This window comes from Entelurus aequoreus, linkage group LG09, assembly GCF_033978785.1.
Source record: "Entelurus aequoreus isolate RoL-2023_Sb linkage group LG09, RoL_Eaeq_v1.1, whole genome shotgun sequence".
Classification (NCBI taxonomy): domain Eukaryota; kingdom Metazoa; phylum Chordata; class Actinopteri; order Syngnathiformes; family Syngnathidae; genus Entelurus; species Entelurus aequoreus.
This window is the reverse complement of record NC_084739.1, coordinates 4,033,653-4,050,482: the sequence shown is the minus strand read 5'-3', so window position 1 is coordinate 4,050,482 and position 16,830 is coordinate 4,033,653. Positions and strand designations below refer to the sequence as shown.

Here is a 16,830-nt window from a genome sequence, read left to right as displayed (position 1 = left end):
TCGGTCTTTCTTTCTTGACTTGTGCTACCGGCTCTGCGTGCTGGAGCACCCACACATGCTCATGTGGCAGCAGCCTGCTTGTTTATGTTTGTCAAATCACTGCCTTTGTTTGAACAACATTTTAACTTGCAGTGTGTGTGTGTGTGTGTGTGTGTGTGTGTGTGTGTGTGTGCAGGTAAAGTGTTGCCTATTCACAGCTGTGCAAACTTTCTTGACTTCACATCCTCTGGATGGCACACACACTCTGCACAATGTTGTACCAAAGTACACTTTTACACCAACACAAGATCTCTAAATGATCAGCAGGTGTTCTTCATGTCACAGGAGCACCCAACAATACTTTAGAAGTGTAGCCAAAGACTTGTCTTACTGTTGCTGGACTTGAGGTCGCGGTGGATGAGGCGCACCACGGCCTCCTCGTGCAGGTAGTGCATCCCCCGGGCAATCTGCACGGCCCAGTTGACCAGGATGTGCGGGGGGATCCGCCTGCCGGTCAACACCCGGTTCAGCGTGCCCCCTCGGGCGTACTCCATGACCAAGCACAGGTTGGGCTCCTCCAAGCACACGCCCTCCAGCTTGATGATGTTGGGGTGCTGCAGCATGGAGAAGAGCTTGGCCTCCTGCTTGACACTGGCCGCCGTGGCCATGATGTCCTCGTCCGGGTCCTGCCGGGCCGCCTTCACAGCCACCTCCTGCTCCTTCCACGTGCCCCGGTAGACTTTGCCGAAGCCCCCGACGCCGATGATCTCCTCCAGCACCAGCTCGCTGAAGGGGATCTGGACGGGCGAGCTGGGGATGCGCTCCCGCACGCTGGCGACGGGCAGGCGGTAAATGGCCGGCTGGAAGGTGACGTAGTTGGAGGGGAAGATGCCGACCCGGTGGTTGATCTTCCCCGTCCACCAGCCCTCGTCCCCGGAGATGGCGGCGTCCTTGGACAGGACCTCCACCACATCCCCGGTGCGCAGACTGAGCTCGTCCTCGCCGCTGGCCTCGTAGTCGTAGGCGGCCGTCCACAGGGTGTGAGTGGGGCACAGCGGCGCCGAGTGACAATCCGTCCAGGCATGCTCCCCGCCCGGCCGCCCTTCACCGTTTGGGAAAGCGGCCTGCGAGACATCCATTGCTCGGTGGCCGTAATGACAGCATAGGGTTCAATCACAAAAGCCAAAAAGTGACTTTTAGAAAAAGCATGTTGTTGTATCAGATGTCGGCTTTGAAAGGGGAGACCCTACCCGGCCCAAGTCAGCTTTGAAAGGAGAGTCCCTACCCGGCCAAAGTCAGCTTTGAAAGGGGAGTCCCTACCTGGCCAAAGTCAGCTTTGAAAGGGGAGTCCCTACCCGGCCAAAGTCAGCTTTGAAAGGGGAGTCCCTACCTGGCCAAAGTCGGCTTTGAAAGGGGAGTCCCTACCCGGCCAAAGTCAGCTTTGAAAGGGGAGTCCCTACCTGGCCAAAGTCGGCTTTGAAAGGGGAGTCCCTACCTGGCCAAAGTCGGCTTTGAAAGGGGAGTCCCTACCCGGCCAAAGTCAGCTTTGAAAGGAGAGTCCCTACCCGGCCAAAGTCAGCTTTGAAAGGGGAGTCCCTACCTGGCCAAAGTCAGCTTTGAAAGGGGAGTCCCTACCTGGCCAAAGTCGGCTTTGAAAGGGGAGTCCCTACCTGGCCAAAGTCGGCTTTGAAAGGAGAGTCCCTACCCGGCCAAAGTCAGCTTTGAAAGGAGAGTCCCTACCTGGCCAAAGTCAGCTTTGAAAGGGGAGTCCCTACCCGGCCAAAGTCAGCTTTGAAAGGAGAGTCCCTACCTGGCCAAAGTCAGCTTTGAAAGGGGAGTCCCTACCCGGCCAAAGTCAGCTTTGAAAGGAGAGTCCCTACCTGGCCAAAGTCAGCTTTGAAAGGGGAGTCCCTACCTGGCCAAAGTCAGCTTTGAAAGGGGAGTCCCTACCTGGCCAAAGTCAGCTTTGAAAAGGGAGTCCCTACCCGGCCAAAGTCAGCTTTGAAAGGAGAGTCCCTACCTGGCCAAAGTCGGCTTTGAAAGGGGAGTCCCTACCTGGCCAAAGTCAAGTCCCTACCTGGCCAAAGTCCCTCCGCGAGGCGGGGAGCGTCCCGACGGGCTGGAAGTCTATCCGCTTGCCCGGGGAGGACAAAGCTGCAGCCGAAAAGTTGCAAACTCTCCCCGTCTGCTCTAAAGTGTTAAAAAGAACACTTGGAGGGCAAAACGTGCAAAAGTAAAGTAAGTCGTGACTTCTCCGATGCTAACGCTAGCAAGCTACAGCGAGGAGCAGCAGGTGCCGCGGGGGAGGAGGAAGGTGCACCTGCCCCGTCTGCTTCCAGCAGCCTTTCCCTCTTTTAAAGTCCACTTTCAATGACGCTCCACCGCAGTCTGGCGGAAAAAATGAGCCCTTCTTTCAGTTGGCGGCGTCAGGACGACTTTCTCACGGCACTTAAGACGTGCGGCTGGCGGGGTTAGCATCGGTTAGCATCAGTTAGCTTTACTTAGCTTCAGTTAGCAGCCAAAGTTGGACAAAGTTGTTGTCTCGGCTCCACTGTGCGCTAAAGCCGGCGGTGGAAAACCTCAACGTGCCGTGGAACATCGTCGGGGTTATGAAGTGTGAGTCCGCCACGTTGGAGGCAAACACGCGCCGTGTAAGTTAAGTTAAGTTAAGTCTAAGTGTGAGTTAGTTGTCCGGCCGCTGCGAGGCTGAGACTAGAAGACTGGAAGAAGCCGCTGACTGACACCTCCCAGACACGCCCTGGTGCTCCCACGCCGCCCTCTGATTGGTCAGTTATGTGACACGTGACCTGCAGGGCAGCAGGGGAGGGGGAGGAGCCGCCATTGGAATGTGAGCGAGAGCGCGCCGAATTTAGGGATATTAAATCACGCAATATTTACAACAATACACGTTTTAAATCATATATCACGCAATATATAACATTTATAACAATACACGTTTTAAATAATACATCAAACAATATTTAATAACATTTACAACAATACACGTTTTAAATAATGTATCAAACAATATATAACATTTATAACAATACACGTTTTAAACTGACCTCGGGGGACATTTGGCTCATTTTAAAAATACTATTACACCAAAAAATGTCATTAAAGAGCAAACAGGTGAAATTTTAGGACACAATGTTACAATATTAACACTAATAACACAAAGTAAGGTTGTTGTTGTTTTTTTAATTTAAAACTGTCATGGTTTAAAAAAAATAATACAAACTTATAATTGGCGAATAGATCTGAAGTTGATTTAGAGATTTAAGCATTGGAAGTAAAATAATATATATTGATATATGACTTATTTGAAACACTTTTATTAGTGTGGGACCTTCTATCCCTGAGACTTTTCAACTGTCATTGTTGAAAAAAAGAATAATGAATTATTTGTCTATTCAAGGCTCCAGTTACGTCACAACAAATAGAAAAACATTGCATTTTGGCCATAAAAAACGTTTTTCTTTGGGGCGAATAAAACATTTAAAAAAACATGACATCCATTTATTGTAGCGGATAGATGTGAAGTTGATCAAGTGTTGAAAATGAATAAATATTCATGTAAGACTTATTCTTAAAACTTGATTGACTTAGATTTTTTTAGGTCCCTCGGACCTTTTTCACCAAAACTAAGGAGAACTTAAATGGTTTTGAAATTGTGAAATATTTTCATTTTTCAGTCTGCAGCCCTCAGTGGGAAACTGTTGTAAACATCAGAGAGTATTTCTATTGATGCAATTGTTTATCATGACGTCACAACAACTGGGGAACAAACATCTTTTCTACGGTGTACCTAATGTTACGTCCTTTATGCAGGAAGGGGAGAAAGACTCAGTTTGTATATTGAGACATTTCTCATAAAGGCTCAGTTTGTATATTGAGACATTCCTTATAAAGGCTCAGTTTGTATATTGAGACATTTCTCATAAAGGCTCAGTTTGTATATTGAGACATTTCTCATAAAGGCTGAGTTTGTATACTGAGACATTTCTCATAAAGGCTCAGTTTGTATATTGAGACATTTCTCATAAAGGCTCAGTTTGTATATTGAGACATTTCTCATAAAGGCTCAGTTTGTATATTGAGACATTTCTCATAAAGGCTCAGTTTGTATATTGAGACATTTCTCATAAAGACTCAGTTTGTATATTGAGACATTTCTTATAAAGGCTCAGTTTGTATATTGAGACATTCCTTATAAAGACTCAGTTTGTATATTGAGACATTTCTCATAAAGGCTCAGTTTGTATATTGAGACATTTCTCATAAAGGCTCAGTTTGTATATTGAGACATTTCTCATAAAGGCTCAGTTTGTATATTGACATTTCTCATAAAGGCTCAGTTTGTATATTGAGACATTTCTCATAAAGACTCAGTTTGTATATTGAGACATTCCTTATAAAGGCTCAGTTTGTATATTGAGACATTTCTCATAAAGGCTCAGTTTGTATATTGAGACATTTCTCATAAAGACTCAGTTTGTATATTGAGACATTTCTCATAAAGACTCAGTTTGTATATTGAGACATTCCTTATAAAGGCTCAGTTTGTATATTGAGACATTTCTCATAAAGGCTCAGTTTGCTATATTGTGAGTAATTGTGCACACCGGGGGCGGGCAGATCCATCTAAATATGGATAGCATCGATACCAAGGGCAGTACCGGCTTTGGGTCGATACTAGGATGATGAGATGTTTCAGTTATTTTCTGTTAAGTCACAAATATTCTTGTATTGATAAATATTTGCAGATATTAGTTGTCAGTCAGTATGTGTTTTGTGATATCATCACATATTAGCTGATTCAAGTCGAACCCATTCAACGATGTTGAAAAAACCAACAAGTATCGATACTAGTAGGTGGTATCGGTTTGATATCAACGTTTGCAGTATCGCCGGGAGCGCACACAATAGAGGAGGACAAGACGCTGCAAGCTGGAGGGCAGCGAGGAAGAGGAGGAAGAAGATCCAGCAGGGAGAAGATCCATAGGATGATGATGATGATGATACCGCGGCAGCAGTGATCGTGTAAAGCGACGCCGGGCTGGGATCCGCCTGACGAGGCAGGACTGGAGTATCCACGCAGCAGTCGTGGTGCTAACATGGCGTAGCATCATCATCATCATCACCACCATTCGTCCCGCCGACGTGACCGGGGAGGAGGAGGAGGAGGACGGGGAGGCAGAGATGGTCTCCCAGGTGGCTCAGACCCTGCGTCAGGGGGTCTGGGCGTCTCTCACCGGCGGATGGTTCCACGACCCGGAGCAGAACAAATTCAACAACTCCTGCCATCTTTATCTGTGGATCTTTCTGCTCATGTTGCCTCTGTCGCTCCACCTGGTGAGTAACCTGCACACGTGACTAACCTGCACACGTGACTGCCTGCGTGGGTGGAGGTGTCTTAATTCTGTGGCTCCTCTCCACAACATGACATCTCATTGTGTCTTTGCCGCAGTCTTGCTACATGTGTGTGTGTACTACACACTCCCTGTAGCCTGCTACACACTAGCATACTCTGCATGCATCATAATACTCTACATCAGGGGTCAGCAACGCGGGCACCAGGTAGCCCGTAAGGACCAGATGAGTAGCCCGCTGGCCTGTTCTAAAAATAGCTCAAATAGCAGCACTTACCAGTGAGCTGCCTCTATTTTTTAAATTGTATTTATTTACTAGCAAGCTGGTCTCACTTTGCCCGACATTTTTAATTCTAAGAGAGACAAAACTCAAATAGAATTTGAAAATCCAAGAAAATATTTTAAAGACTTGGTCTTCACTTGTTTAAATAAATTCATTAATTTTTTTTACTTTGCTTCTTATAACTTTCAGAAAGACAATTTTAGAGAAAAAAATATAACCTTTTTTAAACATATACCTTTTTACCTTTTAAATTCCTTCCTCTTCTTTCCTGACAATTTAAATCAATGTTCAAGTAAATTATTTTTTTTTTATTGTAAAGAATAATAAATACATTTTAATTTAATTCTTCATTTTAGCTTCTGTTTTTTCGACGAATATTTGTGAAATATTTCTTCAAATTTATTATGATTGAAATAAAATAAAAATATTCTGGCAAATGTAGAAAATCTGTAAAATCAAATTAAAATCTTATTTCAAAGTCTTTTGAATTTCTTTTAAAATTTTTGTTCTGGAAAATCTAGAAGAAATAATGATTTGTCTTTGTTAGAAATATAGCTTGGTCCAATTTGTTATATATTCTAACAAAGTGTAGATTGGATTTTAACCTATTTAAAACATGTCATCAAAATTCTAAAATTAATCTTAATCAGGAAAAATGACTAATGATGTTCCATAAATTCTTTTTTTAATTTTCTCAAAAAGATTCCAATTAGCTAGTTTTTCTCTTCTTTTTTTCGGTTGAATTTTGAGTTTTAAAGAGTCGAAATTGAAGATAAACTATGTTTCAAATTTTTTTTTTCGTGTTTTCTCCTCTTTTAAACCGTTCAATTAAGTGTAAATATCATTAATTATTAATAATAACATAGAGTTAAAGGTAAATTGAGCAAATTGGCTATTTCTGGCAATTTATTGACGTGGTAGCCCTTCGCATGAATCACTACCCAAGAAGGAGCTCTTGCTTTCAAAAAGGTTGGTGACCCCTGCTCTACATACATCATAATACTCTACATACATCATAATACTCTACATGCATCATAATACTCTACATACATCATAATACTCTACATACATCATAATACTCTACATGCATCATAATACTCTACATACATCATAATACTCTACATACATCATAATACTCTACATACATCATAATACTCTACATGCATCATAATACTCTACATGCATCATAATACTCTACATACATCATAATACTCTACATACATCATAATACTCTACATACATCATAATACTCTACATACATCATAATACTCTACATGCATCATAATACTCTACATACATCATAATACTCTACATACATCATAATACTCTACATACATCATTATACTCTACATACATCATAATACTCTACATACATCATAATACTCTACATACATCATTATACTCTACATACATCATAATACTCTACATGCATCATAATACTCTACATACATCATAATACTCTACATACATCATAATACTCTACATACATCATAATACTCTACATACATCATAATACTCTACATGCATCATAATACTCTACATACATCATAATACTCTACATACATCATAATACTCTACATACATCATAATACTCTACATGCATCATAATACTCTACATACATCATAATACTCTACATACATCATAATACTCTACATACATCATAATACTCTACATACATCATAATACTCTACATGCATCATAATACTCTACATACATCATAATACTCTACATACATCATAATACTCTACATACATCATTATACTCTACATACATCATAATACTCTACATACATCATAATACTCTACATACATCATTATACTCTACATACATCATAATACTCTACATGCATCATAATACTCTACATACATCATAATACTCTACATACATCATAATACTCTACATACATCATTATACTCTACATACATCATAATACTCTACATGCATCATAATACTCTACATACATCATAATACTCTACAGTACAGTACATAGTTATTATGTCCTGGTGCAGTACAGTACATTTAAAGCCATGTTATTATGTCCTGGTGCATGTTATTATTATTAGTAATATTTCACAATGATTCACTTCAGTGTTTATAAAAAATAAAAGTGTTAGGATCCATGAATGTCCTCCAGAGCCAGAGGTTGGACCCCCTGATCTGAAGTACTGCACAGTGGACATCATCCTCAAGCACTAATCAGATGAACTTGCAAACATTAAGTACAGTATTGTCCTGTTTTTGCAACATGTTGCATCATCTATGTTTGTATTTGACTATTTTTACACTTTCTAAGAAAAAAACAACAACAAAAAACCATTAACACAGGGGTTCTCAACCTTTTAGAGCTCGGGGCCCAGCGTTTCCACTACACAGGGGCCCGGGGCCCACTCAAATTTTAACACTGAATTAGTATATATTACTCATAAAATGGATGAAATCTACATTTGCATACAATTACGCAGTGCTAAAATACATTCTAATTCAATAAATTATCAATAATAATATGTTTCTTTCGCCAGCATTAAAATAAAAAACATAGTCATTATGCGTATATATACTTAAAATAATGTCATTTTAGTTGTGACTCAACAGTTTCATGATTGGCTAGAAGAAGTCACATGGTTTACTGCCTCATTGTGAGGTTAACCGAGGAAAATAATTCAATAACTGTCCTGCAAGAGAAAGTTATGTCCATATTTGTGTGTGCCGCCATGTTAGTGTGAGTCAACAGATGTTGTGCACACGGCCTCACCTTGCAGTGCTGCATGTGTCCACCTCAGGCCCTGCCCCCCACCACCATGGCTCTCAGCATCTACTGCACCTCCGTCACCGTCTTCTTTGCACTGGTCAAGCTGGCCAACTACCGGCTGCACGTCTTGTTCGACGAGGGCGAGGCGGTGGTCCGCAGCAGCCTCTCGGACCTCGGCAAGGCCGCTGAGAAGAAGAGCAACGCCTCGGACTCGCGCTTGCCGGCCAACATCAGGTGAAGAAGATGTTTATTATTTTCCTCATGCACAATACTATACAGAGGTCAAATACTGTAGATACTTTCTGACTGTGCCAAGGACAACTGACCATTCACTTTGTCTATTGGACCTCTGCATTGTTCTACAAGTCCTTCCTTTTATCAATCAAGCAATTAATCAAAATTCATTTATATAGCCCTTAATCACAAGTGTCTCAAAGGGCTGCACAAGCCGCAATGACATCCTGGGCTCAGATCCCACATAGAGTCAAGAAAAAACTCAACCCAATGGGCTACAATGAGAAACCTGGGAGGGGACCACAGATGACCGGGTGACCGGTGCAATGGATGTGGAGTGGATCTAGTACCTGATAACCTCTACACGCAGGAGAGGGGCAGAGCAGAAAAGAAAAGACGGCAGATCAACTGGTCTAAAAGGGGGGTCTATTTAAAGGCTAGAGCATACAAATGAGTTGTAAGATTGGACTTAAATGCTTCTACTGAGGTAGCATCTCTAACTGTTACTGCTAGAACATTCCAGAGTACTGGAGTCCCAACAGAAAACGCTTTATAACCCGCAGACTTTTTTTGGGCTCTGGGAACCACTAATAAGCCGGAGTTCTTAGAACGCAGATTTCTGACCGGGACATATTTTAGGGAGACGTCATGTTTTTTGGAGATATTTTAGTCACTTCTTTCTCTTGGCTCGTGTGTCTATTTATTCACTCTCCCTTCTGCGTCATCAAGTGAATTAGAAGGCAATTCCGACTGCTTCCTTTCAAAGAGTCAGCACATCTTTTGCAGAGGAGCAATATACTGAGGAAAGGCTGCGGATCTTCTGCTCACCACTTGATATAATCAGTCAGTCCTTGTTCCTGTAAAATCTTGGAACTGAAGCGTATTGTTTGCGGATGACTCTGCCTTGCTGGTATCAGACAAGGACAAGTCACAGGTGGAGAAAATCCTCAGTGCTGAGCTGTGTAGAACTTGCACCTGGCTCGCTGACAACAAGCTATCCATCCACTTGGGTAAAACAGAATCCATCCTGTTTGGGTCCCACATCAAACTTAAAAGAGTCAATGACTTCAACATAAAAGTAGGTGACAGTGTCATCACCAGGAAAGATGAGGTCACCTACCTAGGTTCCATTCTAGAGGCTAACCTTTCCTGTGATAAAATGGCAACCAAGGTAATCAAAAAGGTTAACCAACGAACGAGATTTCTCTACAGAATTTCCTCTCTGGTCAACAAAAGCACCTTGAGGATTCTGGCGGGAACTCTCGTTCAACCCTTTTTCGATTATGCATGCACCTCCTGGTACCCCAGCACCTCCTAAACCCTCAAATCTAAACTCCAAACATCTCAGAACAAGCTAGTCAGGTTACTTCTAGACCTCCACCCCAGATCCCACCTCACTCCTACCCACTTCTCTAAAGTGGGCTGGCTCAAGGTGGAGGACAGAGTTAAACAACTTGCACTGAGCCTAGTCTATAAAATCCGCTACACCTCCCTGATACCGAAGTACATGTCAAACTACTTCCTTAACGTAAATGACCGCCATAACCACAACACCAGGGGGTGCTCCACTAACCACGTTAAACCCAGATTCCGAACTAACAAAGGTCTTAACTCATTCTCTTTCTATGCCACATCAATGTGGAATGCACTCCCAACAGGTATAAAAGAAAGGGCATCTCTATCCTCCTTCAAAACCGCAATAAAAGTTCACCTCCAGGCAGCTACAACCCTAAACTAACACCCTCCCCGGATTGCTAATAATCAAATGTAAACAATCAAATGCAGATACTTTTTCTTTTGCCTTCTGATCTCTCTCTCTCTCTCTCTCTCTCTCTCTCTCTGTATGTCCACTACTTGATGTCCATACCCCCCCCCCTCCACACCCCTGATTGTAAATAATGTAAATAATTCAATGTGATTATCTTGTGTGATGACTGTATTATGATGATAGTATATATGATAGTATATATCTGTATCATGAATCAATTTAAGTGGACCCCGACTTAAACAAGTTGAAAAACTTATTCGGGTGTTACCATTTAGTGGTCAATTGTACGGAATATGTACTTCACTGTGCAACCTACTAATAAAAGTCTCAATCAATCAATCAATCATGTTCCCTAATCAGTGTGTTACCCTTCAAAACCTGTCATGTCTATGTTTTTTTACTTTGCCCTATAGGAAGAGCAGTACCGTCCCAGACAGCGTTGCCATGACGATGCTGGCTCTCAAGCGTCCCAGTTCAGTAATCCAGGTGACTGTGAAGCAGACCGAAACTGACCCGGGCCTTATTGGGGTGGTAAGTTTTTGGATGCTTGGTAACACAAAGCATTTTGCCGTATTACGTTTTTAACGGCAATAAAATGTGTTCCATGTCTGTGCAGGAATGTTCCAAATCGGAGGAGGTGAAGGCGGTTGAAGGTAATACTGTCGTCCACCCAAAAACTACAATGCTATGAAAACGTTGTATTTAAAACTGCACATATTCTGACATTGTCACTGCTAACTCCCTTGTCAAAGTGCTTCCTAATGTGGGGCTGGGTTGGTTTAATGTATGAGGATCTGACCTTGGATTTGCTTCATGTGTGAAGTAACTGCTTTTGTGAACTGGCAGAGGAGAGGCCCGTGAAGAAAGGCCTGCACAAGAGCCCGGACCCTTCATCCCCAGACGACCTGGCTAACCCCAATCCAGGCGAGGGAACCTTTCAGAGGCCCCGATCCCAATCTGAACGAGAGAAGTCCGGATCTGCCGACGGGACTGCAAAGACAGATGTGGAAATAATGGACAATGCAGAAGAACAGCCCGAGTCCACAGTGCAACCAGAAGAAGAAAGAAAGGAGGAGAAAGACTCAGAACAGGACAGAAAAGAGAAAGACAACGATGAGAGAGAACAACTATTTGAAGAAACAGTTGATGAAGGTCTCCCTCCTACCACAGGAAGTGAAGATGATAAGGTGAAGGAGAGTGAGGGACATAAGGAACCCTCAGATGCCAATAATAACTCAATGGAGAGTCCCCAGGAATGCTCTTTTGATTTCATCGACCACCCAGAAACTGCAGCACAGGTATAGTAGGTCTCCAAAATACATTGAAGACTTCTGTCCAATGAACAACTGTCCCTTCTTACCTTTTGTTTCCTATTTCTTAACTTTCTCTTTCCTACCTTCTGTTACTTGTGTCTTACCATCTCTTACCTATTTCTTACCTTACCGCTCATCTGTCAGGACGAGTCTGCAGAGGAGACGTACTGCTCGGATGAAATAGAAGTGGTCCTGGTCGACGACTCTAGCCCAGCACCTTTGTCTTCTCACCTGGAGGACACCGTCAAGATCGTCATCACCATGAGTTGCGACTCTCAAACTGCCGATCAGCTGGAAGAGCGTGTCAAGCAGAGCCTCCTGGAGAACGCACAGGTGAGATCCGTGGTCAGTCCGAGGGTTTTGAGTGTTTTATTTGCAATTTTGAGTTCTTATAGGATTGATGGATCATGTAAACATGCGTGTGTGTTAGGCCCAAAGGGATGCAGGAGAATGTCACATCAAGATCCCTGTCATCACCTTCGATTTACCCGAGGATGAGAAGCTGGAAGTTGAAGACGATGCAGCAGCGGAAAAAGGAGAAGCAGTCGTATCAGAAGACGACAAAACCTTAAGACAGACGGCGAGCCTAAGTGAGGAGTTTTACTTATGCAGAGACACAATCAGCTCCGAGTCAGCCACCATGGAGTGTCCCAATCCGGATCAGGAGCATGGGGGACTGAATTTAACAGATGAGGACATTGGCAGTCCGGAGCAGACCAACGACAACAGCTCGTCTGGGGTCGATGTTCACTCTCACCCAGATGATGCTAGATTGGATACCCTGGTTTCAAGCGTGGATCCACAAGGTTTCCTGCGTCTTCCGCCTTCTTTTGGCCGCTATGGGCCCGGAGGACGTACACACATTCGCGGGCTGAGCATGGACAGCGGGAAAGATGCCGTGCTCCTCTCAGACTGCTCCCAGAATACAGTATGTGGCCACTTTAATGTCTACATATGTGCCCTCTGTTACTGTTGAACATGCGGATGGAGGGACATTGTTGGCATGCAGCTTGTTTTTATTGGAAATTGGCATATTGGAAATGTAAAATCCATGGATTTTAGACGCTGTGTACTAGTGGTTAAAATCTTGGTCTTACAGTCCGCATATCAAGGGTTCTGTACTGTACCATCTGTGGGTTTTCTGGCTTCTTTCCACATCCCAAAAACGAGCAGGTCCTTTGGAGACTCAAAATTGTCCATAGGTGGGAATTTAAGTGTGAATGTTTGTTTGTTTACTGTGATTGGTTTAGTTGTATGTACCCCAAAGTGACCTGGGACCTGCCACCCTAATAAGGACAAGCAGTATAGAAAATGGATGGATACATACAGTAATTACACTAATTTTCTTTGTCGTCTATGACACAAAGCGTGGATGTGGATGTTTTGTTTAGATAGCTTAGCATGTATCGACCTACATTGGATTGGTTTGAACAATTGTTTTGTGCTAGTTCTGACACTCTGGCTATAGAACCTACTTTCTCTCTCCCAGTCGACCATGACCACATCCAAGTCAGACCTGGAGGCAAAAGAGGGCCAGATTCCCAACGAATCCAACTTCTTGGAGTTTGTTTCTTTGTTGGAGTCACTCAACACCAGAGGGGTCGGAGACAGTGCTAAGGAAGGAGAGGGGCTGGAGCTCAAAGATGGAGCGGGAGCCTCGATGGAGACAGACAAACAACAATTGGGTCTGTTGCTGCACTTAATACTACTACTAATCATATCGTAAACATTCCATTAACAAACACAATGCTCCCAAAACGCATGGCAGAGAATCACAGTGCAGCTTCCAGAACAGATGAACCCAAAGACACCAACACAGACACGAAATCAGAGCGACCTAAACCTCCCACTAGTCTGGCCCCTGACACGCTGAAGTCTGTCCTGCCTACACACATTCCCATTGTCTCACCAGAAAGGTACAAACACCTTCACATACAGAACACACTGCATTAAAGCCTGATTGCTTTCTGACGCTAGTCCGCAGACGGACAGGGAAAAAGATCCGGACTACGACTCTCTGCCTTCCCAAACGTCCCAGTCAGAAAGCTCCATGCTGCAGGTCATCTGTCGACCGGAGGCTACGAACAAGGAAGAGGCGTACACCTTCCACACTGTGCACCGTAAGATGTAAACTTTAAAACGCACCATTTCCTTTTTAATGAATCAAAAACCGTTCTTCTCAAAGCTGCTTGTGTGTTACCCCAGGAGAAAGGCCCCGGAAGCTGTACGCGGAGCGAGCCCTCAACCTGCCGCTAGGAGCCGAGCTGATCACTGGCAACATGTGGTACTGCTGCCCACTCATTATGTTGACAAACGTTTTACTACCTTCAACGCAGATCATTTTTACACCAATTATGAGAGTAATGGTGTTTCCTTGTGTGTAGACTAAGCAGGCCCCACTTTTCCTGTGATTGTGTGTTCAGTGACCTTCTGTCGACGTCTTCCAACTCGGAGTGCCAGGACAGCCTGGCTGGTGGCCATGGGGACTGTCCTTTCCAACGACGCATCATTCCTTCGCACCGACTTCGGCCCCGAAGGACGCACCCTGAGATCTTTCAGGTGATCATATTTTGTCCAAACTTGTCTTTGTATTTATGACAGGTATGCCTTTGAAAACAAGGAATTTGAAGTTTGGGTCAGGTCCATGGTCACTTCCACATCATTTTTTTACAGTACTCATCCACTAGACCTGATACTTACCCTTGGATGTAAAGCACAAACTTTTTCTACTGAAGACCGCATAGAGAATTAGAGCAGAAGTCAGAGAGCACAGACCTTTGTCAGGCTCTTTCGCTCAATAGAAAATAATCCTTTAAAAAAAATCCTCAAATCCAGACGGTGATTCGGATTAATAATAATAATAATACCTGGGATTTATATAGCGCTTTTCTAAGTACCCAAAGTCGCTTTACATGTAGAACCCATCATTCATTCACACCTGGTGGTGGTAAGCTACTTTCAAGCCACAGCTGCCCTGGGGTAGACTGACGGAAGCGTGGCTGCAATTTGCGCCAACGGCCCCTCCGACCACCACCTATCATTCATCATTCAATTCACCGGTGTGAGTGGCACCGGGGGCAAGGGTGAAGTGTCCCGCCCAAGGACACAACGGCAGCGATTTTTTGGATGGTAAGAGGCGGGGAGCGAACCTGCAACCCTCAGGTTTCTGGCACGGTTGCTCTACCGCCCCTTAATAATTACGCAAACACACTGGTGCCTTATCCCAGTTGTGACATTTCATCAAAATCCACTCATACGTTTTTGAGCTATGTAGCTAACAAACTGACAGACAGATAAAGAAACCCCAGCAAATACAGTAATTGATCAAATAATAAATGAAATTGTCATTAGGGCTGCAACTAACGATTATTTTGATAGTCGATTAGTTTCGATTATCTTAACGATTAGTCGACTAATCAGTAGCAGCAACGAAAACAAACAACAAAACACAAAATGGAACTTCCTCAAAAAGAAAATCATTCAGTGATGTTTAAAAATCTGCACACTGATATCTTGATTATTGATTAACTCTTAGCAGTTTTAGCACTCTAATAGACTCAATGTGCAGAATTACATATTTTTATTAGATTGTACGTTTCAGCTTATAAAACACGAATGATGACGTCATGACTATTGCCCACAAATATCATTTTGTCGACATTAGATATCGTCAATGTTGACTAATCATTGCAGCCCTACTTGTCATGTTCACGCATATTTGTTTGGTCCATCTGTTGCTTACAAACAGACTGCAAGGGGGTTGACTCTTTGCATCGGTCTCAGCATCTAGGTACGTTTGCTCCATAGCGGAACAAAATGCGGTGGAGGCGGGGCCTTTAGCATACTTACACCGGAAAGTTCAGTCTTGTAAGGTAACGCAGTAGAAATGATCCGAAACATCCCTAAAATCTAACCACTTGTTCTTGACATTTCCTGAATTTTTTTTAATCAAAATTCGCCCATAAACTTTTTAACGATGTTGTAACTAACCAACTAATTAACAGGCAACCCCAATGATTACATAACCTTGGTGGAGGTCAAAGGATTCCACTTGATATCACCTTTTATTCATGAATCCTGCTGAAAGCAATCCAATGCAGGTCAAAACATTGAAACTGTACGTTGTGGCAGATTATTCAAAGGCTGCATTTAGACATACTGTAGCTACCCGAGATACTGAGTGACACTTGTTTATTGTTCATTCATTTCTAGCAGGCTCGATCTAACCAGATATTGACTAGAATTGCCAGATACCTAGCAACACAACACCCCTGAACATTCAAGAAAGGTTCTTAACAGATAACAATAAATATTACCAATTCATTCCCAACAAAACCATTTTTGAGAGTTTGGACTGTGTGTGTTCAGTGCCCTTCTACCTAGTTTAAGTCACATTATCCTTCTAGACTGGGGGCACTCTACCACAACTTTGTAGTTAGATTACAACTTGACTGTAATCAATCACATTTTATTGATACAGTCCTTAATCATGAGTGCCTCAAAGGGCTTCACAACCTCACAGCATCCCCTGATCTCAAGCAAGGAAAAACTAAACAAAAAAACAGAAACCTTGGACAGAGATCACAGATGTAGAGACGCCACTTTCAGATGGATGTCCAGTGGGTACAGAACAATGAATGAATTGTTCAATTTGTTCAACACAGTAGCATCACTCGCCCAACTCCTAGTAGCTCCACCCACTCGACCGATGACTTTACTAAGAAAATGGAGCTCATCAGAAAGGAGATTAAAGACACCAGCTTGAACTGCTGACGGCTCTATAAACAAAGATACAAATTTAAGGCTTAGGGAACACTTGCAACTCGTCAATGGGACAAAATAAATCTAACTATCTTATCACTCTCCTCCGGTGCTGTTCCCCTAACATTCAAAACAGATTGTTTATCGTCTACTTCAAAGACCTCACCTCGACCCTGACCTCCCTCTAAACTGGTGTAGAGCAATGGAACCCTATAGTGTGACCCTAATTCTTATTCAATTTCATTTCAAGCGTATGCCAAAGTAGCGGTCTGCGTTGTGTACTGATGGTCCTCATACTGGGCCCCAAACCCATGACCGTCTGTTTGAGAGAAAAGTTTGCTAGCCTCTATGCTAAAAGCCTGCGCTGCAA

General features: G+C 43.1%; 2 protein-coding genes across 5 annotated transcripts in view; one reads left to right on the top strand and one right to left on the bottom strand.

Moving 5' to 3' along the window:
* map3k21 (mitogen-activated protein kinase kinase kinase 21) overlaps nt 1-2,710 on the bottom strand; it is an 80,526-nt gene extending 77,816 nt beyond the window's left edge. The window contains exons 1-2 of one of the 3 annotated variants that reach the window (XM_062057983.1): nt 2,035-2,710; nt 371-1,929 (exon numbers count right to left, since the gene is read on the bottom strand). In XM_062057983.1, the coding sequence (XP_061913967.1) occupies nt 371-1,118 (748 nt within the window). In that variant the 5' untranslated portion in view covers nt 1,119-1,929; nt 2,035-2,710. Of the gene's footprint in view, nt 1-370 lie in introns of all 3 variants that reach the window. The other 2 variants (XM_062057982.1, XM_062057984.1) reach the window with 2 other exon arrangements.
* A 2,164-nt stretch (nt 2,711-4,874) lies between these two features.
* Nucleotides 4,875-16,830, top strand: part of pcnx2 (pecanex 2) — a 52,195-nt gene continuing 40,239 nt past the window's right edge. Inside the window, exons 1-12 of one of the 2 annotated variants that reach the window (XR_009827220.1) lie at nt 4,875-5,334; nt 8,416-8,618; nt 10,800-10,917; nt 11,003-11,039; nt 11,233-11,684; nt 11,844-12,032; nt 12,130-12,627; nt 13,189-13,384; nt 13,468-13,615; nt 13,677-13,819; nt 13,905-13,983; nt 14,123-14,258. Coding sequence is in view for 1 of the 2 variants with exons in the window: in XM_062057981.1 (XP_061913965.1) it covers nt 5,182-5,334; nt 8,416-8,618; nt 10,800-10,917; nt 11,003-11,039; nt 11,233-11,684; nt 11,844-12,032; nt 12,130-12,627; nt 13,189-13,384; nt 13,468-13,615; nt 13,677-13,819; nt 13,905-13,983; nt 14,123-14,258 (2,352 nt within the window). In the remaining variant the exon portion in view is untranslated. The remainder of the gene's footprint in view (nt 5,335-8,415; nt 8,619-10,799; nt 10,918-11,002; nt 11,040-11,232; nt 11,685-11,843; nt 12,033-12,129; nt 12,628-13,188; nt 13,385-13,467; nt 13,616-13,676; nt 13,820-13,904; nt 13,984-14,122; nt 14,259-16,830) is intronic. The other variant, XM_062057981.1, reaches the window with a different exon arrangement.